This window comes from Eurytemora carolleeae, unplaced genomic scaffold, assembly GCF_000591075.1.
Source record: "Eurytemora carolleeae unplaced genomic scaffold, Eaff_2.0 scaffold2168, whole genome shotgun sequence".
Lineage (NCBI taxonomy): Eukaryota > Metazoa > Arthropoda > Copepoda > Calanoida > Temoridae > Eurytemora > Eurytemora carolleeae.
In genome coordinates, this window is record NW_019398055.1 from 1 (window position 1) to 26826 (window position 26826).

Sequence of the window (26826 nt, forward strand, 5' to 3'; positions counted from 1 at the left end):
TTGAATCTAAACGTACCATGGTTTGATCTAACCTTGCTCCCTCCTACCACAGTGAGATTGGTAGGATTACTTGAAACCTTCTGTAAACCTTCCTTCTCTGCCAGCGACCCATCGATAATGTGGATGTTTGCTCCCTTGTCAAAAAACACTAGAGACTCTGAACTCCCAATCTTGATGGTTTGCATTAAGTAGCAGGAATGTTCAGGTACTTCATGAATAATTTTCTCCGGAGATATAGTATCCATCCCTCCCGTCTCCGAAACTATTGATGGAGCAGGTATATCTTCATACTTCTTCTGATCCCATCCTAGTGCATTAGCTCCAGGTCCCATAGAAAACACTTGGAAAGTATAGTTGACCGCGAACTTGATTGATGCATCCACGATCATCGTACCCAGCTTCCCTAAGTACTGCTCCAGGTCCCTTTTCATCTCTTTAAATGGAGCTCTCAATGTTGCATGCTCCTTTTTCCGGCAGAAAAACACAGATAACGGAGCAAGATTTTTAGGCTGAGCCCAAACTGCACATCCTTGGCATTTTAAAGATTCAGGAATCTTCGCTTCAAAACTGCATCTCCTGTTTATACAGACATCTTTAGGAGCCATACAAGAGTAGCAAATCCTTCCCTTCTCAATCTTGTTCCATCTGTCCCCTGGGCTCAGTGAAAAGAATTCTGCACACGTACTCATCTCATGTTGATGGTTGGATAGTGGGCATGGGAACTTTAAGTCGGCCCGGTACCATTTAGTAGAATTGAATTTCGTGGCAAAGGCACCGTTGTTCATCTCATCCTCAGACTTTCCATCCTCCAGCTCACTGACCTTGTGGGCTGACTTCGTCTTGATCTTAGGAGACCTGGGTGATCTTGGCCCTCTGGGAGATCTGGTTCCATTCGTGCGCTCTGACTCTCTCGAACCCTCACTCTTATTCCTCTCTATGATACACAGGTTCTTGAAAACTCTATACGCATCCTCTCCGACAGGGTTCTTGTAATCCAATCCAGCCCTGGTCATCTCTGTAATCCAATCAGCATATGCATCATGAGGTAAAACCAAGGAAAGACTGCTCAGAGTTGCACGTGAGTACACACAGTTCTCTAGCTCTTGTTTGTTGATTTCTCCTACCTTGGATAACCTCTCCATCCTCTGTAATGCACCAGATATACCAGCATAAAAGGAAAATCTTTGAGTATTATTGTTCGGGTTAGGCTTCACTCTTCTACTAAGATCATTCACAATGTCGCTGATAATTCTCGATACACCACTGTAGTTTGCAATTAACCATCTCTTCATCTCAGGATAGGAGTCCGACATATTTATCAACTTGTTCCTTATCTCCTCCGATAAATGCTTGTTGTACATCCGGTTGGCCTTCTGCGTTGAGTTCCCCCAACCTAGATACGCTATTTCAGCAGCTTCCAGAAACTCATAAATTGTCATCGTTGCATTATCTGAAAAGATCCCAACATCCGCTGTGTCACCCTTGGAAGTATTGATACTGTGCACTTCTGCTATATTGTACATCTCCTCTACCTTCAAACACCAGTTCTCTGCATAATCCAGAAACTCATTGACCTCATCACAATACTCATAACTTACTCCAGGAAATTTCACGTACTTCTGCAAGGACTTCTGTATGTTCCCTACTGCCGAATGTACAGCTGGAACGTCAACAGTTTTGTACTTCTTCACCAGGGATATATCCACAGGGCTCATCCCTAGATCTGCAACTACAATCTGCTGGAGTTGTTTCCTAGCTCGCTCAATACTCTTCCTCACAAGATCTCTCTCTCTGGTATGGGACTCAAAGGATCTGGAGTCCATCTCCTGTACTCGTGGTTGACTCAGCGTGTTTTGCATGGAATTATTCACTATCTGATCAGATAAATCCACTACTAATCCTCTCAATCCCTCTGTCACATGCCTGCTGGAATCCAACAAATCTCTGATCTCATCAAGCTCCTCTCTCATCCTGTTCACAGCTAGACCCGGAGAACTATCAGCAATCACTTCTTGGATGGAATTAACAAGCTCCGCAGGAACATCCGTATGTACTTGAGCATAAATATGTACAAACCAATCCTGGATCATCTCCACCTTCTCGTCCAACTTAGTATCCAGTTTGTGTACACTAGCCTCTAGCCTGACAAATCTCTGATCCTCCAGATCCAGTCTCTCCCAAATCTTGGAATTACTGTTCTCCAGGATCCCAATCTTGTCCTGTAACTCCAAATACATAGCTTCCGCTCCATGCACTGTTGTAGATAACTTCCTCATCCCACTGACGAGGTTGTTAACCTTCTCCTCAATAATACTCTGACGTTGCTTCATCAATCTTACCCATTGATCCTTCTGGTTATCAACATGCAATCCTTCTGCAGACAATCTTGATATTACCTCTTCCAGAGACCAGTTCAAGTCCAGATCTAACGCTCTCCGGATGGTTACTCCTTCAGGTTGCAAAACCCTGGGAGTGGTTAGGCTAGGCAGGACAGAGTCTGATTGGACAAACCCTAAACCACCCATTCCTGTACTTCTAGAACGGACACCATCAGGTTGCAAATCAACATCTATCCTTGGGTTGGAGAGAATTATTCCTGGTTGAGCACGATTTGTAGAGTTGCACGACTGTAAACCCTGCGGTGTATTTGGCCTAATAGATCCGAGTCCTGATGCTACAGGTCTAGGTCCTACCACTGCTCCACTACTCCTGGATTCACCCAGAGCTTCTCCTCCCCTGTAAATAGGTGCAGACACAACACTGTACAGTGAGGATCTCTCTATGGGTTCCTCGTTATGGAACACGTAATCCAGATCACAACTTCTCATCATTATCTCCTGATTTCTTTCATCACCAGAATCCTGAACTGGTACCTGCTGGGGGTGTACTCCTGAGTAATCCCTGGATATCTGCCAGGCTCTCTTCCGGATTCCACTCAATCTATCCTTGAGATTTCCCAGTTCTCCCACCAACACTAAATCCCCTTTAGTTACTAAAACTTCTGAGATTTTCGGCTCAATATTCCCCAAAAATGTCCTATGATTAGCCTCAATAACATTCATCATCTGTGGAACAGAGCATGCCAATTCCCCCCACTTAATTATCTCATCTCTAAGTTGGGACAAATCATCTCTCAGTTTTACATCAATAGCATTTGAAACAGTCCGTGACCTAGTGTGAACCCTTGATTCAAACCGCGTCCCCCTGCTGCTTTCAAGGTTATCATCAATAAACCCCGTAACATTAATCTGAGGAGTAGACGCATATCTATTGGAATCAATATTCTCAAATCGGTTAAATCTTGCGGCTTCGGGTAAATTTAAGGTACTGCTCAGTCTATCCCCTCTCCCCCTCTGATGTAGACCTTCTCCTCCCTGCGCCCCGCATGGCAAATTAGGAAATGAGCTCAAACAAATTTCACCACACTTAAAAACTTTTCCCCATAAATTTCCAATCTGGCATTTATAGAAGATTAAGTAGGTTAAATTAAGCCCAAATCCAACAATTTATCGCCCTATCACATCAAATCACGAAGATATGTAGGGATTATCTAGTTAATCTCAAAGAATAGAGTTATCCCGCTCAGTCACTTAACATATTTTTCCGAATTGGCAAATATATTAAGGATGAGAGATAGCTCATAAATTAGACTCAATCAATTGTTATCCTTAACATGATCAACAACATTCATGATTTATCAATTTATCTCAAGGCAGAGTTATTCTCCTCACTCACTCAATATATTTCTCCCAACTGGCAAACATACTAAGGGTGAGGGAATAGCTCAATAAATTAAACTTCTTGACTTATCCAGTGTTCGTCCCTTCAAGATATTGACCAAGAAGGTACAGACGGTGGATCATAAATCTCAGGTAAACTGCTTTCATCCAATCATCCAATCACGAACATTCCATTAACATTCAATTTCATAACTTAGACTTTGTTCACTCGGTCCTTCACTATATTTTTCCAATTTGGCCAATATACTGACAACGAGAAACAAATCCAGTTTATAAACTCAACTAAACATCCCGCCTCAATTTACTAGATACAGATCTAATAAATGATAAGAGTTAGGATTACTAAAGGATCTCAGTTTAATAAAGCTTCCTTGTAAGCTTATTCCTACGTCAGTCCGTATATTTTCCAATTTAGGCAATATAGCGGCAACGAGAAATTTTGCTCAATCTCAATTAATTAACCGGTACCCTACAAGGTTGCGATTGAATGTTTCGCTACTTAGCGATTTTCCTAAAGACCTAATGAAATCTATATAAGTACCGTGCGGTATTTCTCAGGATTGGATCGTAAGACTCCCTCTTCTGAACGCTCTTCATAACAAAGGATAATAATAAGGTTCCGAACATTTATTTCTCTGAGACTTCAATCTAAATAATTTTTAATAAACCCACAGAAAAAGTATTGAGTGATAAAATCATACAATACAACAAATAAATCAACTCAGGCATTAAAAAACTGTGGAATGGAACCAATACATTACATTTACAAGATATCAAACCATAATAGAACATAAATAAATGATATTCATATATATATATAAAGAATAATTACCGCAGTGATCCTAGAATTATTGGCACCAAATTTAATAATAGACGAACTTGCAAGACAAACAAATATATACTACGGTAGAAGGGTCAGAAATTCTTAGAAATTTAGAATTTAAAGTCTTGTAATATAAACTTCAAATGTATTTTCTTTAAACAATTTAAAGATTCATCCAAATAATCCAAAATGAAAAATATTTTAAATCTTGGAATGAAAAATAATAAAAATATGAAGTGCAAATAAATTCAACATCTAAGAATATAAATATTTGTCGATAAAAGGCACAATGATTCAGATTTCAGTATTCAATTAATAAGAATATTTCAAAAATATATAAAATTGTTATAAAGCCTCATACAATAAAATAATACAAAATAAATACTCATTTTTTTTATGAACAAATTCCAAAAAATGATGGCCCTCTCTGCAGAAACTAGTCGGAAAACAATAAACAATATTTACTATTGGTAAGCTGTCCTTCTAAACTCAAGAACCCTTCACAGTAGAACCAATAGATACCTTCTCTAAAAATAAAATAAAAGAATAATTTAGTTTGATTTCTTTGATAAATAAAACGTTCAATCTTCCAATTAGGATTAACTTTTATTATAATAATTAACTGTACTATAACATACCAATTAACTGTACTATAACATACCAATTAACTGTACTATAACATACCAATTAACTGTACTATAACATACCAATTAACTGTACTTTAACATACCAATGGTAGCAACATAACGGGTTCTTCGAGCATAATTGATAGACGGTTTTCGTGGCGTTGGGAAGCCATAGAAAGACATTTCATAGATAAGCAATTTCATGGACAGAGGAGATTTTTCTCAGCCAAGTGAAATGTAGATACAGTGCTCCCAATATACATTGCTACAACGAACAATTAATAAATTCTTTTTAGAACTTAAAATTCAACTTTTTCATCTGTGAAAACCTTTCTGTCCGTTTCTTTGACAGGGTAATAGAAAGACATGGCCTACTTGAAAAGACATTTCAAATGAAAAGAAATCTCCGCTGTCTAGGAAAATATTCTCTGTCCATGAAATGTCTTCGTTATGAAATGTCCTATCTATAAAATTGTTATCTATGAAATGTCTTTCTATGAAATATTTTTCTATGAAATGTATTTTTTATGTCTTTCTATGAAATGTCCGAACGCCGTTTTTGTTATCTCTAATGAATATTGACCAATAAAGACTAAAATGTCTAATTTTTTTTGACTGCAAAAAAGGAGCCCTCTGGCCTGCCGTCTGGTTTTCCCCCATAACTTAAAAACCCTAGAAACACCTTTAAATATCAAACACACACAGATTAATGTCAAAATAGATTTTGTATATTTTTCTGCAACCTGATATTGGAAACCTTTAATATTTTTAACTTATATTATGTCATCTTACAGAATTTAAACTTTGAGAGATCTAAGGTCCAAGACTTGTGGTTGCAAAGATATAGGGATGAGAAAATCAGAGTTTGTGGAAAAGGCTCAATTTCATTACATCTTTAAATCTGGACTTTGTCACACCTGATCCGTCTGCTTATGCTTTCTAAGCAGTCTCTCAATGGTTGAATCAGAACCAATCAGAAAATAATCTAAGACTTAGGGTTTAAAAAAGAAAAATCGAAAAACTAACGTTTTATAGAAAACCAATAAAAGAAAAAACGAACGAATTAAAAAACTTTAACATAAATAAACGATTTATTAATTGGTTTTTTACTGAACGGACGAAGTTTTCTTATGAACAATAACGTTAGTTTTTTAATGATGGAATGATTTTATTAAATAGTCACTGAATGAATTATTAAATTGAACGATTGTTGTTAGTAAACGAACAAAATAGATGAGAAATGAACAACAATTCTAAAACGAACGAATTTAAATTATTTTTGAACGACTAAAAAAATAAACAAATGAAACGGGGGTTAAACGAACGATAAACAAACGATTTAAAAAATCAACGCGCCCATCTCTAGAAGTTGGAAATGACTATTTCTGATTTCTATTCCATATACATTTCAGAAATATTTTTAATGAAATTTTATTACAACATTAAACAGATTTTAACATTTAACATAGAAAAATATTTTTAACTCTTTCATAAAATTGTCTTTAAAGGGACTGTATATGCATAAAAGGGGAAAGTAGCTTAAATTCGCGTATCCAGTCTCTTTAAAGTGAAATTACAAATTATTTTTTAATTTTAATAATTTACCAAGTTTTACAGTATACCAAATAATAACAGCAAATAAACTTTACAGAGACGGCTTTTAGAGGTATACATATTAGAAATATTAGTAAATCCTTTTATTGAAAAATTTAGGATTCTTACATAATTTTGTTGATTAAAAATTTAATTACTGCAAATTTAAATTTTAGAAAAAAGTTCGGTCTGCAATTGCTGTTATATCATCAATAAAAAATGAGAAAACTAAACTAAAAAAGCCCCATTCGTATAGTTAGAGCGTAAAAATTGTTATAAATTGATGTTTTGATTTAATTAAAAAACTGAAATGTGAAAAGCCGTCCCTTAGAAATACTTGATAATACAATATTATTAACAAGACGACAGTATTAATTATTGATACTTTATGATTAAATGGGACTGTAAATGTGATTTTATTTCCAATTCACAACGATACCCTTAAACTTTTTCTAAGTAATAATTAGGAAGAAAAAGTCATTTTCATTTAAACGTGCTGAAATCTAATAGTATTTTCTTTATTGTCTGTAATAATAAACCTCATTTAAAATTTTCCATCCTAAGAACCACTTATTTAACTTATATGTAATTTTTCAAAAATTTAACTCAAATCGTGTGGATTTTTACCTTTCAAAAATGTAATTACACTCAAACTTTATCCAAATACAGTTAAAGTGAGAAGGATGTGGATGAATGAATAAACTTGGCTAAATATCACATTTAAAAAATATATTTCATTTTACATTAAACAGAGGCTGAATTAAAAGAATTTAAGCCGCGGCTCAAATTTGGTTGGTTTCACTTAAAATTGGATTAAATTTTTCAAGATTTAAGCCGGCGCTCAATGGAAACCAATATTTGGGGGATTTTAGACGCGGCTTAAATTCTTTAAATTCGAACACAGTCAACATTAATTTTGAGAACAATAAAAATAAATATTTATTTTAATTCACGATTTTTTCGTCCTTTTTTCGAATATAATTTATATCTTTATTTAGACAGCTTTAGGTTTAATTCATAACACATATGTTGGATTCCTATCAGGTGATATTTGTCTAACTTTTCAACATTAAAAGTATTTGAATAATTTAGATTAAAATATTTATGCTACAATTTCACACCATAACAACATTAAGACAGGATTACATATTTTTTTTTTTTTTTTTTTGGGGGGGGGGTGGCATATTTAGTTGGTTAGAACATATTATTCTTTTTGTTTTAGTGTTAAAGCTTCAATACTGTATTTAAATGAAAATTTTGTGTTTTCTACAATTTGACGATATTTCAATTTTGCTAATTTTCAACAGTTATTTTGACAAATTCCTAATGCTCTGAAAAATGTTTAAATAAATTATCTATATAACATTATACAGATTTTAGAGTCGTTGAAACAGGAAACAATTTAGGTATTTTTCATAATTTTCAGTTTTTAAAGCTATCATTTCTTTGATATCTTTTTAAAAGAGATGTTTTTGTCCCCAGGACATAATCGGGTTGTTAAGATCAAATCTCGGAATTTTTCTATTGCGAAAGTTTGGTGTTGTAGGGGTTTTGTATTGATCTACCAGGGGTTGTAATCTGGCAGCACATTCATCCATCCACGCTTCATTCATTTTGAGAAGAGGGTTGACAAGATTCTCTTTGATATCGATGATCTGCAGATTTCAATGTCCTTGATCTATGATGTAAATGTCGGTGATCAATTTATGTTTTGAATGTAGTCTGAGCTGTGATTTGATTTTAATTAAGGAAGCAAAGATCTTTTTGTTAATTTCCAGAATTTTTTTTTTTTTTTTTTGACCTAACCAAACTTGAGTTGTTTGTTTCGTTGATCTAAAAGTTTAGTTGTTTTGTGTCGTTGATCTAAAAGTTGAGTTGTTTTGTGTCGTTGATCAAAAAGTTGAGTTGTTTTGTGTCGTTGATCTAAATTCCATTAGATGTTGGTGATCTGACTTGTAGTTGTAGAACACCCAGACTCGTACTTAAGCTAAAAGTGTCAAAATAAAATTTAGCAATGTAAAATAAAAATATTTTTAATCTAAGTAGAAGTGTCCAGGTTGCATTTACCGCAAAAAAGCGTTTCTAATTAAAAACTTTTTTTAAATTCGGGCTTCAAAGTTATTAAAATAAAACAAAAATTGACACGAAACTTGTGCTCAATTTTTCTTATAAAAATTTAATCAAAATAAGTTTAATTTTAGAGTAAACTTCTTACCGAACGTTTTCCCTTTGACCCTCCTACTGTAGTCTTCGTATTGTTCATGCTAAAATATTTTTTCAATAATTTTTTTGTTGTGTTTATTTGATATTTTCATTGTGTTGTTTATTATCCTTTAAAGGGGCTGTACGTCAGCATAATTTCAGTTTTTAAGAAACTAAATACTTTTTAAATCACAACGGAATCCTGAGTCTAAAACTAAAGAATGCGCGAATTTTAAGTTCGGGGTTAAAAGTTCTGTAAAATAATGAATAGCTACTTAAATATTAAACTTTCTCAATTTTAAATTTGAATTTCCCGGGAAAATCTGAACCAATCAGAGAAAAGAATTATTACGTAACTATTGGTAATCAGCTGATTTTTAAATTTTAAATTATTTACGTGACGGAAAACAAAACATATTTCCAGTTACAACCGTATTTTGGGTTTACGTGCAAACATTAATTAATCTAAAACGTGAAATTCATTAAATCAAGGTTTTTACTTTTAAATATATCATAATTAATTGAATGCCGCTTACCGCTGCAAGAATGATGATAGGCAAATAGGGATTGCTGGATTTCAAGATTTTAACCCTGTGTTTAAATTTTAACTCGTCGATTTCGGCGAGTTAAATATTTAACCACAGGGTTAAATATTTAACTTCACGGTTAAAGTTCAGGATTAAATGAAGTCAGAAGTGGCATTTAACCATGAACTTAAAATTTAAGTCAAAACTTTTCGTTCTTTAGTTTTAGACTCTGGTTAAAACTATGTGTTAACATAAATTCTTAAATTATTCCACTCTTTTCTTTTTCTAATTTGAATTCGAAAAGTTTTACAAGGATTAACTTGTGACCAAAATGAAGTAGATAGTAGTTCACCCACCATACCTATTTCAACCGCCATACCTAGTTCAACCGCCATACCTAGTTCAACCCATACCTAGTTCAACCGCCATACCTAGTTCAACCGCCATACCTAGTTTAACCGCCATACCTAGTTCAACTACTGAATTCTCTTTTACCTGACTTTGTTCTGGAAAGTGTGCAGAGGGATTTCTTCCTCACCGATCTCACGTACTTCTAAATAACAAACTTTTGAAACCCTTTAAACAAATTTTAACGGGACTGTCGTTGTAATTTGAATGGCTAACCATTTAGAAAAAAGAAAGTCATGCCCGATTTACAATGGGACCCTTATAATCTTTGTCTGAGCAATATTAAATATATTTTGTTTTATTTATTTGAAAGTTGATAATTTCAGCATGACTCTTTTATTGAAAATAACTTGCGGATTGATGTAGTTTAGACCCAAAGAAGTAAATTGTTAAATTTAATTACTTTTTAGATAAAAAGGAAAATAAAAGCATGGTTTAAAGAAGATGCCAAAACTTGTTTTTTTTAAATATCAAGCCTGCCATAAGTTACACGTACAGGGGGGAAAAGGTGGATTTTAAACATTTTATTGAAAAACAAATGTAAAACTTAAAACTGAGCTGTTACAGACAGAAAAAGTCGATATTTAACACAGAGATTCAGCACAGAAATCTAGAACCAAGAGAAGAAAATGTGACGGATTTATAGAACAACAGGAGAAAACGCGCCACCTTTTTTCATTATTAACAGTATTAATAAATATCTTTAAATTTTTAAATTTTGTTTTTTTAGATAGGTTTTCCTCGTACTACAATTTGTAAAAAAGATAATTACCAGGTAGGTAGTAAAAGATGCTTTAAACTTTGTCTGTCCTTCTTGACCTCATATTAACAATAAAAATGTCAAATTTTGTAAAAACTTGTATTGGTGGATTTCACAAAAAAAAACAGAATATTGGATGTGATCGTCCCTCTTTTTTACTTGTATTGCATCCAAACCAACAAAAAGAACAAGCCAAATAAATACTTTAATACAGGCATGATTTATGTAGAACAGTTTATCATTATTGTTGCATCAGGCAACTTTTGAAAATGTCAGATTATGGAATAAAAAAGAATCAATGTTGTAACATTTCAGATGTATTAAGATTTAATGTATGCATGATGTATAGTTCATCAATTTCTGTAATATGTATATTTAGCTGGAGCACCTGGAGCACCTGGAGCACCTGGAGCACCTGGAGCACCTGGAGCACCTGGAGCACCTGGTGTTTCCCAGGTTTGTATTATAATTTTTAGTCATAGTTACTCCCGAAGTGTACCCGCAGTGTATTAAAGTATGATTTTAGCTGAAGTGCCCGGAGTTGCCCGTGGAATTTCAAAAACAATAAAAAAAGTGTTAGCCTATGTTACCTCCAGAATAGACCATTTTTTTAAATCCTCTTATTTGGTTCAGACGTTAGTTCAGCTATGCAACAGCTTTATTAAATAGATTATTTAAATTTTGGATGTATGTTAGAAATCCTGTCGTAATGTTCCATCTATCGGAAATGACCGGTTACGCAGTTCGATCTATCTAAATCTCTGAATTAAATATTAGTATTTTTATGTTTATTTGCTGATATTATAAAGCAAAAGCTTGAAATGGCTCTGTGTACACCTGGCGTACACTGCACCGGTACAGTGTTTCATGTTCATCGTATTATCCAAAATCATAACTTAAGTCTAAAAGTTGTCTTCCAATTCCATAGTTTGAATGGTTTCAATGTTTTTAAGTCTAAATATTTATTTTGTAGCAGTGATTAAAATATTACAATTGTATTACAATTTTACAACTTTCATAATTGGAAAAAACTACATTATTTATTTACTTTTTTACTAAATGATTCATATGATAGACTGCACTTCTTTCAGAGGGGAGCTCACTTCCTTCAGGGGAGACTGCACATCCTGGTGGGATAGTCTCACTTCCTTCAGGGTTGACATCACACCTCTGTTTCTTCTCCTTCTCCTGTAAACGGGTCGAGAAACTTGAGAAAACGAGAAAAATTCTTCTTCGTCTTTTTAGTCCACAGTTTAAGCTTTAAAGAGTTTATGTGAAATTCTCATTGTTTGTGTTTTAAACTCCCCTCCGCAGCAACAGCAGGGTCAGCTGGTATCATGCTAGGAGAGAGAGAGAGAGTCACAGAGATATGTTGTTGCCAGCAGGGATAGGGGGAGACTGAATTAAGCAGGGTTAGGGAGAGACATGTGAATGTGAAGCGTTCTTTTCTAAATTGTTTAAGTGTTTGGTGCCGTTATCCTAAAAAAATTGTTAAAGGTATATCAAAATGATAGAATGTATAAAAAATAATATTTAAAATTGAAAAATTCAAGCATACTTTTACATGATTGGGTTCATAAGTTAAACGATAAAATGAAACAAAGGAAATTTAGTCCGTGCCACAAACTCTGATCTTCTAAAACATATATCTTTGCAACCCGATGTCCTAGATCTTAGATATTTAAAACTATAAATTCTGTTAGTTCAAATAATCTAAGTTTGACTTATCAACCAACCATCAGGTTGCAAAGATATCGAGATGAGAAATTTGAACTTGTGGCAAAGAATCTATCCCTTTCTGAAGAATCAAATCTGAACAAAACATAGCTTTATTTTTTAAGTTCTGTAAAAGTAATGAAAAAAATCAATGGAGAGTAATTTTTCAGAGAATCTTCCAAACTAATTTCAGCTAATTAATTAACAATGAATTTCCAGATTACACTTTTCAGAACTTTTAAAGTAAATCATATATTGGAAAATGTGGGATGACCATAATCCTTTCTGTATGATTAATCAGAAGTAGGTACGGAGGTTTATAATTTTAGCTTTTTAATGTTGCTTTTCAAGTCGTCATTTTTTGTTGTAGTCCAATAAAATAAAATGTTTGCGGATTTTCATGTTTAAATGATGGGTTCGCAAAAAACCCCAATAAATCAATATTCCTTTATAAAAAGCTGGTTTTTTGGTATGCAACAATTTTCATTTAATCCCGCCGGGATATTTTCATTGAAAGATACTTTGAAAATCCGCAAAATCCGCAAGCCCTCGGGTTTATCATTGAATCCCCTCTTTAAATAGGAATGTCATTTACTCTCAGACAAATTAGAATCAATGGAAACTGTGACAGGTTGTTTGCAAAAAATTTGCAATTTTTTTTCGCAAAACTTGTGCAATCTGTTTCCTTATGTCATAGGCTTTCCAAAAAGCTAAATTTTATCAAAATTTGACAAGTGAAAGTGGGTCAAAACAAAGATTTTGTTTGTTACAGGAAAAATCAGTCATTCAGGCAGTGTGCCTGAGGACTCAGGCAGTTAGTATTAAAGCCCGGTTTTAGGCCTAAAGGCAGGGCTTTTGTTATGTAGGAAAAGTCAGAAAATTTCAACAGCCTTAGACCAATACTTTTTGAGTTATGTAAAAAAAACTACGGGGGGGGGGGGTCAAATTGACCCCCCCCCAGCAGGAATAGGGTTAACGGTTGATTGAAATAGCTAGCATACCAACTGAACGATAAGTTAAAAGTGTTTCCGTTCTTTCTTAAAGATATAGTTCGATCTATAGATCTCAATTTTTTTCGAATACACCTTTGGAAATTTGAAAACAACAAAGGGATTTTCGAACGCAGCAATAGGACATTCGAACTCTACAATAGGATATTCGAACACACTGATGTGATATTCAGACATAACGATAAGTTTTTAAAACTCAACAAGAGAACCTTCGACCTTTACTATAGAATTATTACCGAACAACATGCAGTGCAACCAACCATTTAGATTTGTGGTTGCAAAACCAGTTCTTAATCTTCCATGGATATTTATCCAATCAGGACTTGAAAAGAAACTTGAAAAGAAACATTCTTTTCTCTAACATCCGTTCTCAACAAATACTAGGCAGGGTTGTACAGGAGAAAAGAGTTAGGGCTGGATAAAAAGATTGGCTAGGTTAGAACAAATCAGTATAGGATAGGATACGACAGGGATGGATTAAGTAGAAAAAATTCAGGACTAGATTTAAAAAGACGGAATACGACAAGACAATATATAACAGGAAAGAAAAGAGATAAATATAATTACCTTGAAGGTTTCCGATGACACAAAGCTGTTTATCAGGACGGTGTGTGCTAGAAACTCTAGAAAAATTAATTGAATAATAAAGGGTCTGTCTATGAAATTTTAAATAACCTTCTTTAAAGAGGAGTGAACAAGAAATGCGCAAAAGAATAAAAAACGATTTAGAATAACCAATTTTTTTCAAGAATGTATATTTATCGTTGATCAGAGAAAGCTTTTAAGGGTGCCGTTGTCAAGCGGAAATGCCACTTTATAATTGCTGGGTCCGTTAAAATTAAGCCTCATAGAGTCACTTTATCAATAAAAATGCAGTTATATCACAAAACAAAAGTATATAAAAATGTAGAACTTTTTAAATCATGCTTATTGTTTAAATAACAGAAAAATCAGGGAAGAAATTAAAAACCGCTGAAAAGGACTGTAAGTATAATTTGAAGTGACCCTCCATGCAATTTGGAAATGCTTAATTTACAACAGTGCCCTTGAAACCTTTGTCTGATCAAAATGTGAAAGATATTGTCTTTTTACTAGGCTTAAAAGTGTCTAAAAGTCACTTGTATCGTGAAGCCACAATTGAAATTAAAAAGTTTTACATTGATACTAAGAACCTAAACTTCCAAAAGATGCATCTGAGATTTTGGATTTACCCTATCATTTTCAACTTTGCTTAGATAGTGGATCCTTTCTTTGTTTAGATAGTGGATCCTTTCTTTGCAAAATACATTGTAATGAAAGAAAATAAAGTCTGATCATTTGTAGTTTGGCAAGTGGAAAGTGATTTGATATGTTTTCTTCTTGTCCATGATCAGACAAAGCGCTTAAGGCTATCGTTGTGATTCGGGCATTGACATCTTTGCTTGGAGAGTCACTTAAGATTACGCTAACAGTCCCTTTATAAGGATAAAAGTTTACACAAATTAGAATCCTAAAACATGATGCCTACCTGGCCGTATCTAGAGCGCCACGTTGTATTCCACAGTTCTTACATCTTCCTCCCTCCTCGAGTATCAACTTATAACATTTTAAGCTCACTGTGTTTACTTTATTTTTATTTGAGCCCACTGTGTTTGCTTCATTTATATTTAAGCCTACTGTGCTTGATTCAATCATATTTATACCCACTGTGCTTGCTTTTTTTATTTAAGCCCACTTTGCTTACTTTCAACATATCATATTTAAACCCACAATTGTGTATGCTTTATTTATAGTTAAGCCCACTGTGTTTTCTTCATTTAAATGTAAGGCTACTGTGTTTGCTTTATTTAAATTTAAGCCCACTGTGTTTGCTTTACTTAAATTTAAGCCCATTGTGTTTGCTTTATTTAAATTTAAGCCCACTGTGTTTGGTTTATTTAAATTTGAGCCCACTGGAGCCCGCGATTTAAAAACTCCGGCTCGAGCCGTAATTTCTTAAACGCGACTTTAAGACCCAATCTTCGACCCAACTCTGACGACAGCGTGTGTCACGTGATTAGCAGCTGCAAGATCTTCGGCTCGACTTAAGGACTAAAACCGATCTTGGTTGGTTTTAGTGGAGAATAAGGCTCAATCTTGAGTCTTGTTCTCATTAAAACCCGGAATGCGTCAATTTCTACCATGAAAATCCGCCAAATAGAATATTAAACCGGCTTTTTTAAACTCAACTCTGTGGAAAATAAGATGCAGCTTGAATCCGAAAGTCGTAAATAAGGCCTAGAGATAGCTTAGACCCGAGCTGTATTTTCCCAAATTTGTCTAAGGACTTGCTTCATTTATAGTGAAGCTCACTGTGCTTGATTCATTTAAACTTCAGAATTTTGAGAATTATTTTGAAGAGAAGTATTGAATCAAAATATGAATGGCACAATAAACTCAAAATTTGAATAGAATTTAAAATTTCATGAAGTTTTTTGTAAGAATTGGAAAATAATAGATGCAAAAACAAAAGAAACTTTTCACTAATTCATAAACAAATGATCAACTATTCCATCTTCTTGGACGAAGGTACAACTATCTTTAAAACTATCTTAAAAATGTTATCTTTTCATGAGCATTTTCATGAGTTTTAAGGAAGTCTGGGAACCAATAAAACTCAATAGTACAGTGTATATAGTTTCGAAATGAGAAAACAATTCTTGATGGAATCTAAAAATACAAAAAAGCCATTTTTTGCTTTTTTTCGTTTGTTTGGGAAGCCAATTTTGTACGTTTTCGTATTTAAGTTTCTTTTATCTGATTTGCAAAATAAGTAATTTTTTAAATTTTAGTCAGATTAATTTGTTTAAAAAGCTCATTGCTTTCTGGAGTAAAAAACAATAAGACCTCCCAGTGTAAAAGGGTTTCTAGAACTGCCTGCTGCAATGAAACTAATCATGATCTGAGCATGAATGATAATGTGCATAATGTTTCATAAAAAATGGTTATAAGCATTCCTCTGTAGAATGTAGACAGCGACAATCCCGAGATGATCGGCAAAAGTAACGAAGTGTCACTTCCCTGAAAGGATTTTTTTTAATGTTGTGCGAAATATATTTTATATATTATATGTATATATTATATGTGTATATTATAAGTATATATTACATGTATATATATTATATGCATATATTGTGTGTATATATTATATGTATATATTATATGTGTATATTATAAGTATATATTACATGTATATATATTATATGCATATATTGTATGTATATATTATACTAGATGTCCCACAAAAAATTTGGGCCCGATCGGTTCAGCCGTTTTGACGTTTATTGGATACAAACAAACAGACAAACAAACAAACAAACAAACAGACAGACAAGCCAAATTTATATATAGATGTATAAATTATGTATATATACCTATCTATAAATTTGGCTTGTCTGTCTGTTTGGGTGTTTGTTTGTCTGTCTGTTTGTTTGTATCCAATAAACGTCAAAACGGCTGAACCGATCGGGCCCAAATTTTTTGTGGGACATCCAGGGACCCCAGGGAAGGTTTATGAATGATTAAAATTTCAAATATTTGTCTCAATCAAAATTCGATATTCATTAAATTTTTAAAAATTTTGAAAATCCACGAAATTTTTTGTGAAAATCCGCGAATTATTTTTGTTTTGTTTTACGATGTACACAAAGAGAACATTGTTCACAATTAATTTAGAAGATGGGCGCAAAGCGCCCTCTAAAGCTAGAAAGAAGGGCGCGAAGCGCCTTGAATTTCTAGTATATTATATTTATATAGTATATGCAATTTAAAGTGACTCTCAAGAGCGATAGTTTTCCAAAAATATATTTCCTTAAAATTATAATTAAGGGTATTAAAAAAATGTCCCAAAAGTTAAATGACAGATTTGTATTGGACAACTGTTCAAACTGTTTAAAAGTTTAATGGCCGATAAAAACTTTTTTCAAATTTGTCATGCTTAAAATAGATGATATATTTATATGTTGGTTCTAATGATATGTAAAATTTAAACTCTTGAATATTTGCCTAAAAATTTTGATTAAAAAATATTGCTGGGATCTGCAGCCATTAAAGTTTACACGTAATATAGCTTATAAAACTTGTTTGTTAAAGGGATTGTCGCTGTTATTTCAATTTATCCTCCAAAGAGTTGCAAGCCCAATTCACAACTTTGATTGCTGAATAAATTCCAAAGTCATACAGAGAAACCACAATTTAAAATAATCAATTTTTAGTTAGGCAAATTAGACATCTCATTCACCCTTGATCAGACAAAGATGTTGAGTGCATATTACTGAATTGGATATGGAGCCTTATCAAAATAACGTAAACAGTCCCTTTAAAGAACTGATCGAAAAGTCCAATATATTTTCTTATTTACCCACAGTGTTTGCCAACCCTTAAACATATTGTAAATGTAAAGTTACAACAAAATATTCTTTAACATTTTTCTTTTTAACATTTTTCAATAAATTGTGTAAAAATATTTTTTGTAAATGCTCGGAATACAGTCATAAATTGCTATACAAATTGAATATATGTATATGCGTAGTATAATATATCTATATATAAATTTGGCTTGTCTGTCTGTTTGTTTGTCTGTTTGTTTGTTTGTTTGTATCCAATAAACGTCAAAACGGCTGAACCTATCGGGCCCAAATTTTTGTGGGACATCTAGGGACCCCAGGGAAGGTTTATGAAAAATCAAAATTTCAAATATTTGTCTCTATCAAAATTCGATTGTCATTAAATTTTTAAAAATTTTGAAAATCCGCGAAATTTTTTGTAAAAATCCGCGAATTATTTTTGTTTTGTTTTACGATGTACACAAAGAGAACATGTTCACAACTAATTTAGAAGATGGGCGCGAAGCGCCCTCTAAGGCTAGAAAGAAGGGCGCGAAGCGCCTTGAATTTCTAGTATTATCAAATATTTTATTTCGAATAATGCAAATGTATATAAAACAAACAAATGATCCAATACTTTCAAGGAAATTTGCTTTTACAAGGAAACCTAAAACCACGGTTGCCTTCGATCAAAACATTTAAGTGCATCGTTTTATCTCAATATCTGGACAACCTGATTGTGAAAACATGTCATGCTTCAAAATTAGAATATTAGAATCATACTACGGTGGGTTTGCTAAGATATGGGGATTAGAAAATGAATGGATTAAATTCTGAACTTTGTAAATCTCGGGATTAAGCACACATGATATCCACATCTTATACAGACCTACGGCGTGATTTAATTCCTATTCAATATTCCGAGGTGGTCATACCCTGTAAGGAAAACTTTATTTGAGCATTAAAAGTGTTCATATTGAATATTGAAATCAAGCGTTCAAAATTAACTCTAATCCACAAAAAACATCCTCTATTTTGTTTTTCTATTTACCTGAACTTAGCGCCTAGACAGCAGTAGATAATCAGGTTTGCAGATGAGTTTATGCACAGTAGAACCTGATCAAACATTTATAATACAGATTTTTCTTTCTGGGGGTTCCTGGACCTACTTCCCTCTATAGCTTTTTATTTGGTAGGTTTTTATCTATATATATATTTACTTTGCTTGTCTGTCCGTCCGTTTGTATGCAAAAAAAATGTAACAACGGCTGAACCGATCAACCCCGAATTTTTACGTCAACAAAGTTAGACCGGAAGCAATGCTGACCTTTTTCAGGAAATTTGCCAATTTAAATAGAAAAATTTGAGAAAAACTAAAAAAGGCGACTTTATAAGCGTAATGGAAGTTATTTTTTAATTAGAAAAGGGACACGAAACACCCTCTAAGTCTAGTCTATATATAATAAAGCTCTTTGCTCATATATACACATAAGGGTGTATGTATGTATGTATACAAGTTAGCTAGCTAGCTTTTTAATAACTAGGGGGGGGAGCAAACCTGATTTCGCCCCCACCCCTAACAGCCAGGGGGCAAAAAAATCGTGTCACCCCCTGGCTAAAGTCCTGTATACACTTAATTTAAACTTTGGACTTTTATATTTGATTTGTTCAGTACAATTATACAAGGTGGCCAAAGAGTCCGAAGTGAAATATTTAAACGCCTGTACTGTTTCATATTCATTCGTTATTTCTACTTTAATTAATTAATCAATTCACAGATACAAACATTTTGTTGTTTATCAATTTACATTTAAAATTAAAATTTGATTAAATTAATTAAAAGATAAAAACCTGGCTAATGAAGCCTATAATTACACTCCACACTGGGAACCCCATCAACTGGGTATCTCGGCATTCATCTAGAGTATTATTATTATCACTGTTATCATTGATTTTTTATTATTATTACTGTTATGATTATCAATATTATTGTTATTATTATTATTAATATTTTTTTTTAATATTAAAAAAATCCGCGGGCAACGCTGGGCACTTCAACTTGTTATCATTATTATTACATTATTATTATTATTGTTATTATTAATATTATTATTATCATTTAGTTTACCAATGAGCTCAAGAACGACTAGTTCGTGCATGTTCAGCAGAAGACGAGGGAGGTTGCAGAGGACGAATGTGAGAACGATCATCATAAGGATGATGCTAAGATGTTCGTCATGGCGCTTCCTGCCACCCTTCCTTCTCCTTGATAATAGACAGTCAGTCAAAACCATTCTTGCTAAAAACTCAGATTAATTCTAACAATTTCCCCAATTTTTACATGAAATAGAATCCGCAATTACCTTTTATAGAGAAAGGACAAATCAAAATAATCCATTTTCGAAATTTTAAACATGGATTTCCAAAATGTGGATTTCCAGTAACTGCAATTTAGCATCGTAATGCAGGCAATTTTCTTTTAACAGAATAAAAAGCCTAAGAATCAAACTAAAAAACTTTTTCTAGCTGATTATTAGATTATTACCTGACTGCTTGGTAGATTTTTGCGTTGAGATACCCGATTACTGATATAGGTAGTATTCCCAGTACAACTAGATAGATAGATTCAATCAATAAACCCCTTCATATATATTTATGAAGAATGAAGATGGTTAAATAAACAGAAAATTTGGTTAAAAAGTTTTTGTTTCAACTGAAACTGAGAGTGTTTGATTTTGAAAAATTGTCCATATATATTAATAGATAAATAGATAAATAGATAAATAGATAAATAGATAAATAGATAAATAGATAAATAGATTAATAGAAAGATAAATAGAAAAATAGACAGATAAATAGATAAATAGATAGATAGATAGATAGATATATACGATTTGCACTAAAACCCCACGCATCCAACCTCTTAAACTAACATTGCAAAAGTAATAGCAAAAGAGATGTCCTTTATATTTAAAGAAAATATATCCCAGAATTATATGAAAGTTTAAATCTTAACAAACAAAAAAAGAAAAAAACAAGATATCTGTCGAATTTATGATGAGAAAACTCTATATAACTTTATATTATATGGATACTCAATATTTTAACTAAAATATAGGTATAGGCTTATTGATATATTGAGAATACGCATGCAAAACATTGATGGCAGAAAAAGTTAAAAGAAAATTAATTTTGTCACTGTTTTTGTTTCTTCTGGATTTTATAAACTCACATATCACTTGAAAATGTAAAACTTTAAGAATATGATTTATTCTTACTTAGTCGCGCCCAATTGTGGTAGTACATGATGTACAATTTGGAGGTTCGCAGGTAGGTCAGCTCTAGGATAGGTTCATCCTAAATATTAGATACTATATAGTCGTCTTCATCTTCAAGAAAGAAATCCACGAATAAGATATTAGAAATCCTTAAACTAGTAAATTTCGGGACGAGATCTACTTTGATTAATGTAGCATATTCTTTTTAGAAATATGTAAATCTTTTTAAAGTGAAAATAAAATTTAAAATGTGTATAAATTAATTACGGCACTTCAGTCAATTTTGAGAAACATCGTTTTCTATCTTAAAATTAGATAATTCTGTCATAGTTTATGCAAAATATAAATCTTTAAGACATATACACACAGACACTATTATTGTTGGAATTTTTATATTTACAATGTTCCAATTAAATAGAAAGAGACTTGGACGCTTTACCAAAAAAATGATTCCAATGCTTTGGAATACATTTATTTGGAACAAATGCCTAATTGGAAAATACAAAATAAATCAATACGCGGATATGAATATAAGTGTTTAACCAAAGAATAACAAAAAATTAAATAAGTATCTATAGTAAATACATTTAACCATGGTAAAAATATTAAACTAAAAAGAAATATTATCATAAACCTTTCTACGCTTTGCGTTTAATCCACAGGAACTATCAGAAAATTTTGAAATAAATCAGTTAAAAAACTATAATAATTATGTGTTAGACAGAACCAATTCAACTTTAAAGAAGAATTATGCAGCGCACATAAAATATCAATATATAGCGATAACATTCCTTTGACTTAAAGGGACCGTTCACTTATTTGGGTAATTTTGGGGTAAACTAAATAGACAACTGTGGCCAAAGAAAAAGCCGATTTTTCGTTCAGAATTCGAGCGTCTATACACTATTTGACGTTTGTTATGTCATGGATTTAAAAAAAAAATTTCGAATATAAAATGAAACTGTAGTATCTAATAGTTAATTGTAAGTGTCATAATTTTTTAAATTTTTTTTTCAACTTTCTATTTCTACCATAATTTTTTTTAGTGCATTGAACATTTTGTATTGCTTCTCTGTAAAATGCTGAATAGAACACGGCATGACAACGAGAGGTTGCGCGCATCGGGAACGGATAAATTATAATCGGGTAGTTGAACATAAATTAGACAACTGATTGATGCGTGTCATCATCCGAGGGGATGGCACTCCAACAAAGATATAAAAGAGTTGATGAGTCTAATGTAATAAATCATCAATACTGCCAATAAATCAAATCAGTATTCTTTAAAGGGATTGTTCACTTTCCAATATTCTAGAACACACAAATGTTGGGTCTGCTCCAACAAGGACCGATATATAAAATCAGGCCTTGTTGGTTACATTATGCTCTACTCATACGGTAATCCAACATTAGATAAGTAACAGTTCCTTAAAACATGAATTAAACATCTTTGATATAACCTAACTGTACAGTGTACCTGGGGTTATCNTAGAACTCAGAGCTTTCACACCTTTTAAATCTTAAACTGAAGAGTGAAGAACATTAAAAAAATAGTTTGATGTTCATTCAGTGAACTAAGAAGGTTGTAGACCAGAGCCACCCTGACACAAGGTTATAATGCAAGGAAAGTTATTTCATATGTGTGCGCATCTTTCGTGCTGCAGTGTACTGTCTCTGGGCGGTAATGTAAACACAAGACGGATGTCGAAGCCTGACATGGCATTCATCTTTCACATAAAAATCAATGAAATATTCTGGTCGTAGGAAACAATTTTATGAATTATCAAAATTATCAAAATTTAATACTAAACGAACACTGATGCATCTATTCTTGTTTACAAATTCCGCACAGAAAGAACGGGTTTCAATATGTACGCAGAGCTAGTATACGCAACTGCAATTAACTTTCCTTGCGTTATAACCTTGCCCTGACAGCGGTCCGAATAAAAAATCTATAAAGAATTGACATTCATCCTAATCGGATGGGCACTATCAGGGATATATCGAAGTAAAACAATTATTTTTAAATGCGAAGCCACGAAGACTTAAGTTTGGAGAAGTAAAAGACCATTTTTTGTTTTTTTTAAAATTTGGATTTGATTTATTTTATTCATTGCACTTCCGTTTTGTAATCTTTTTTATTACAAACTAGCTGAAGTGCCTGGCGTTGCCCACGGAATTTTAAAAATCGAATCAAAACAAAAATTTTATAAAGTTTCCTCACTAAAATTCAGCCCATTTTATTCAGCCATTTGGCCAGCCATAGCAAGAATATAAATGAAAGAAGAGGTTTATTATAAAGATTACAGTTGTACTCCTACTTTTTTTTCACAACAGAAACTTTTACTTTTTTTCTGGTAGTTTCGTTTGAAGGAGAGATAAAGCATAGTATATGCAAGGTAATTGGGCTGAATGTGAACCATTAAAGTTTCTTATATTTATGACTGATATCCGAGATTAGAGCTCCTAGGGGGGGGGGGGGGCAAAGTTTTAATAATCCCCACTAGAATCTTGGAGACATAAATATCCCCGTTAAGAAACTTGATCTCCAGTCTCCATGTCCATGATTACCATTAAGAGAAAAAATATAAACAAATTTTTTGGCGCAAAAATCGATTTTTTAATGCAGTAGCTTATTTGCAATTTATGTCAAATTAGGCATAAAGTTCTTCCGGGGGGGCAAAAATAAAAAGTTCAAAGATCAAGATTATTAAGGATTAAATTTTAAAAAGTAAGAAAATTTTTCTCTTTTAATATAGTAAAATTAACATAAATGCATATATAAAGATAATATATGCACAATGGTTGAAATAAATCCAGTTTTTTTTACAGAAAAAATGTAGTCAATGTAATTCGTGAATATATCATAAAGGTGTCCACTTTAAATAGAGAAACGCTCTCACTCATGCAGTTTTAAATTCACGCTGCAGATTGGATTTTGACTTAGGACAAATTTCATTAGAAACACTAGGTAGTCTCAATGCACGTATAAAAATATTTTTTTCCAGTAAGGCCATTAACTTTCAGGGGAAAATATGAATTATAATTGGCATGGTAGTTTTTAATGAAGAACCTACCAAAAAGCATTTGCATCCACTCATCTTTCATGACCTTAATCATGGATATATAATAGATGGATATATCATAATCAAGGTTTGATGTAATTTTTTCGCTGGGGTGTTCAAACTTTTTTAAAAGTACAAATTATTTTTATAGAATGAACAATAGCCAGAATAAAAATTTGTTATAGTAAAACCTAAAATTTGCTATGAAGAGGTTTTAGAAATTTCCTAAAAATATCTAGGGTCCACTGAGATATAACAGCTGCGTAGCCCACCGACAAAGTTACATGTACACTAGCCCAGAATAGTATAGATCGGTAGATAGAAGCATACATATAAGCGGGCCGTGACCTTAATCTTCGTTATGATGAATATTCTTCAAAACACTGCAACTAATTTGTTCTCAGGGCACATGAAGCTGATCATCGCGGATTTTTCATATTGGTGGATTTGCTATTTTGTAAGCTTTTAAAAAAGTCTAGATTTACAGTGGACAACCTTTAGGATATAAATTAAGGAAGCTGAAAGCTGAAAGGTGGTTAAGGAAACCTTTCATTTGATAGAGTTTGTTAATCCCAGAAATGATTGGTAAATTGAAATCAAACCCTGCTAAAACCCATAATTTGATATAAATCATGAATGGGGTTGTTCATGAACAAAGGGGGGGGGGTTAAAAAATCGGTGCGCATGTAAAACGATAAACTTAACCCCCCCTTAGAAAATCCTTATATACGCCCCAGAGTATGAGCTAATTTTTTTTCTTTTCTTTTTTTCAAACTCTTCCATTCAAACAATAGTTTGAATTTTAAAAGAAGAAATGTAATGAGTGCATTTTTATTTAAGAAAGATAAGAAAATGTGGTAAAAGGAAATTAAATTCAGAAACTCTTGTATGAATGTATTCTAATTGCAAACTTCTCTTGAAAACTTATTCTTTTCAAACATTAACTTTGTTATATCTGGTTTTGGCTAATGGCTATGTCTATGCAGGCAATGGCTAACCCAGTCCAGTAATTCTACGGTCACCAATTCTTTAAAGTTTTCCAAAATAACTATATACATACATATATATATACAGAGCGTGTATCCCATATCATATTAGATTATTTCCAAGCTTTAAACCTAATTACTCGAAAAACCTAGTATTTACCAACATATTTTTTTTAATAGTCTTATACATTTTTAAAAAATTATACATTGTTTTTAAATCTTCTAATAAGTTTCTAAAATCACAATTTAGAGCTATAAACGATCTAATATGATGTGGGACAACCATGTATATATATATATATATATACATATATATATATATATTCTATAATCTAATATATCTAATATGATGTGGGATAACCCTATATATATAATATTTATATATTTTCTATAATCTTTGCAAGCTGATGATTTCAACATTTAATATTTCCAACTTTGACCATTTGATTTGGCAGAATTCATAGTTTGAAAACATTAACATCTTTCTTTTAAAAAAGTCTTTCTATTTTGCATGTACTATATGTAGCGCTCTAATTTGAGTGGTTCCGTTAAAAAACACGTTGATTTTTTTTTGGAAGACATCCGCATTACATTATAAACATATATTCCAATAAACCCGGACACGCTATAAAATGTTCTGTATGTAATCTAAAAATTTCAGTGGTTGCACTTTTGTTTTTTATTTAAGATAAAAAAGTTGTTGGAACCATGATATAGAGATTTTTTTCAATATTGTTTATCCATTAAATTTAAAAACTTTATGGATACTTGCAAAGCTAAGTGTTGTATTATTGATAATCAATTACTGGTTAAAATTCCCTGTTCTTTTAGCAACAGCGGCCATTATATCTTTTGACATGTTGTTTTTGTAAATTAATAATTTATTGACTTAACTGTCGCCTGGCTGCGATATAAAGCTACATTATTGAACAGCTATTTATCTTTCAATATCTTTTAAATATTTATTTTCAGCCTTTCTTGGAAGAACATTTTTTATTATAATTAGATATTGATTGATATTTAAACCAATTAATTATTTAATTAATTAATTAAAGGGACCGTTCACTTGTTTGGGTAATTTCAGGGTAAACTAAACAGCCTATTTGCTCTTGATTGGTAATAGTCTTACTTTTCAAAGACAACTGTGGCCGGAGAAAAAGCCGATTTTTCGTTCAGAATTTGAGCGGAAAGAAACGGTCCCTCTCTATAGACACTATTTGACGTTTTTTTCCGTAACAACAGCCCAATAAATTTTAAATTTATCATATTTTAATGTCATCATGTGTCCTTTGTTATATACTAAAATATGAAAACTTTTGACATTTGAGTTAGCAAGAAATTTACGTTTTTCTTATTAACTTAAAACACGTAAAAAGTGTGTGTCTACGACAATCAATTAATCATTATTCGTATTTTGGTTCGTAGATTTTGTAGATTTTTTTCTCGTATGTGCACAACTTTTCATTTGTCATGCCGTGTTCAATTCATCTTTTTACACAGGCAATACAAACTCTTTAATGCGATAAAATAGTGTTATTTTAGAAATAGGAAGTTAATAAACCAAAAAATTTAAAAATTATGACATTTACAATTAACGAGTAGATACTACAGTTTAATTTTCTTTTCGAAATTTATTTTGATCCACAACATACTGAAAAAAACATCAAATAGTGTCTATAGAGAGGGACCGTCCCTTCAGTAGGTATAAAAAGCCTTTTTTTTTCAAAAAAAAGGTTAGGCCATTTTTTT

The 26826-nt window shown here is 32.4% G+C and overlaps 1 protein-coding gene across 1 annotated transcript; it reads right to left on the bottom strand.

Moving 5' to 3' along the window:
- Positions 1-8342: 8342 nt before the first annotated feature.
- Positions 8343-21105, bottom strand: LOC111716716 (uncharacterized; the record flags this gene model as incomplete). Its single annotated transcript, XM_023492189.1, has 11 exons — positions 8343-8769; positions 8998-9046; positions 10007-10064; positions 13973-14028; positions 14913-14968; positions 16381-16444; positions 18800-18864; positions 19600-19667; positions 19877-20013; positions 20294-20360; positions 21027-21105. Coding segments are annotated over 11 exons (753 nt in total), but the record flags the coding sequence as incomplete, so codon positions are not given.
- Between the last annotated feature and the right edge of the window lie 5721 nt (positions 21106-26826).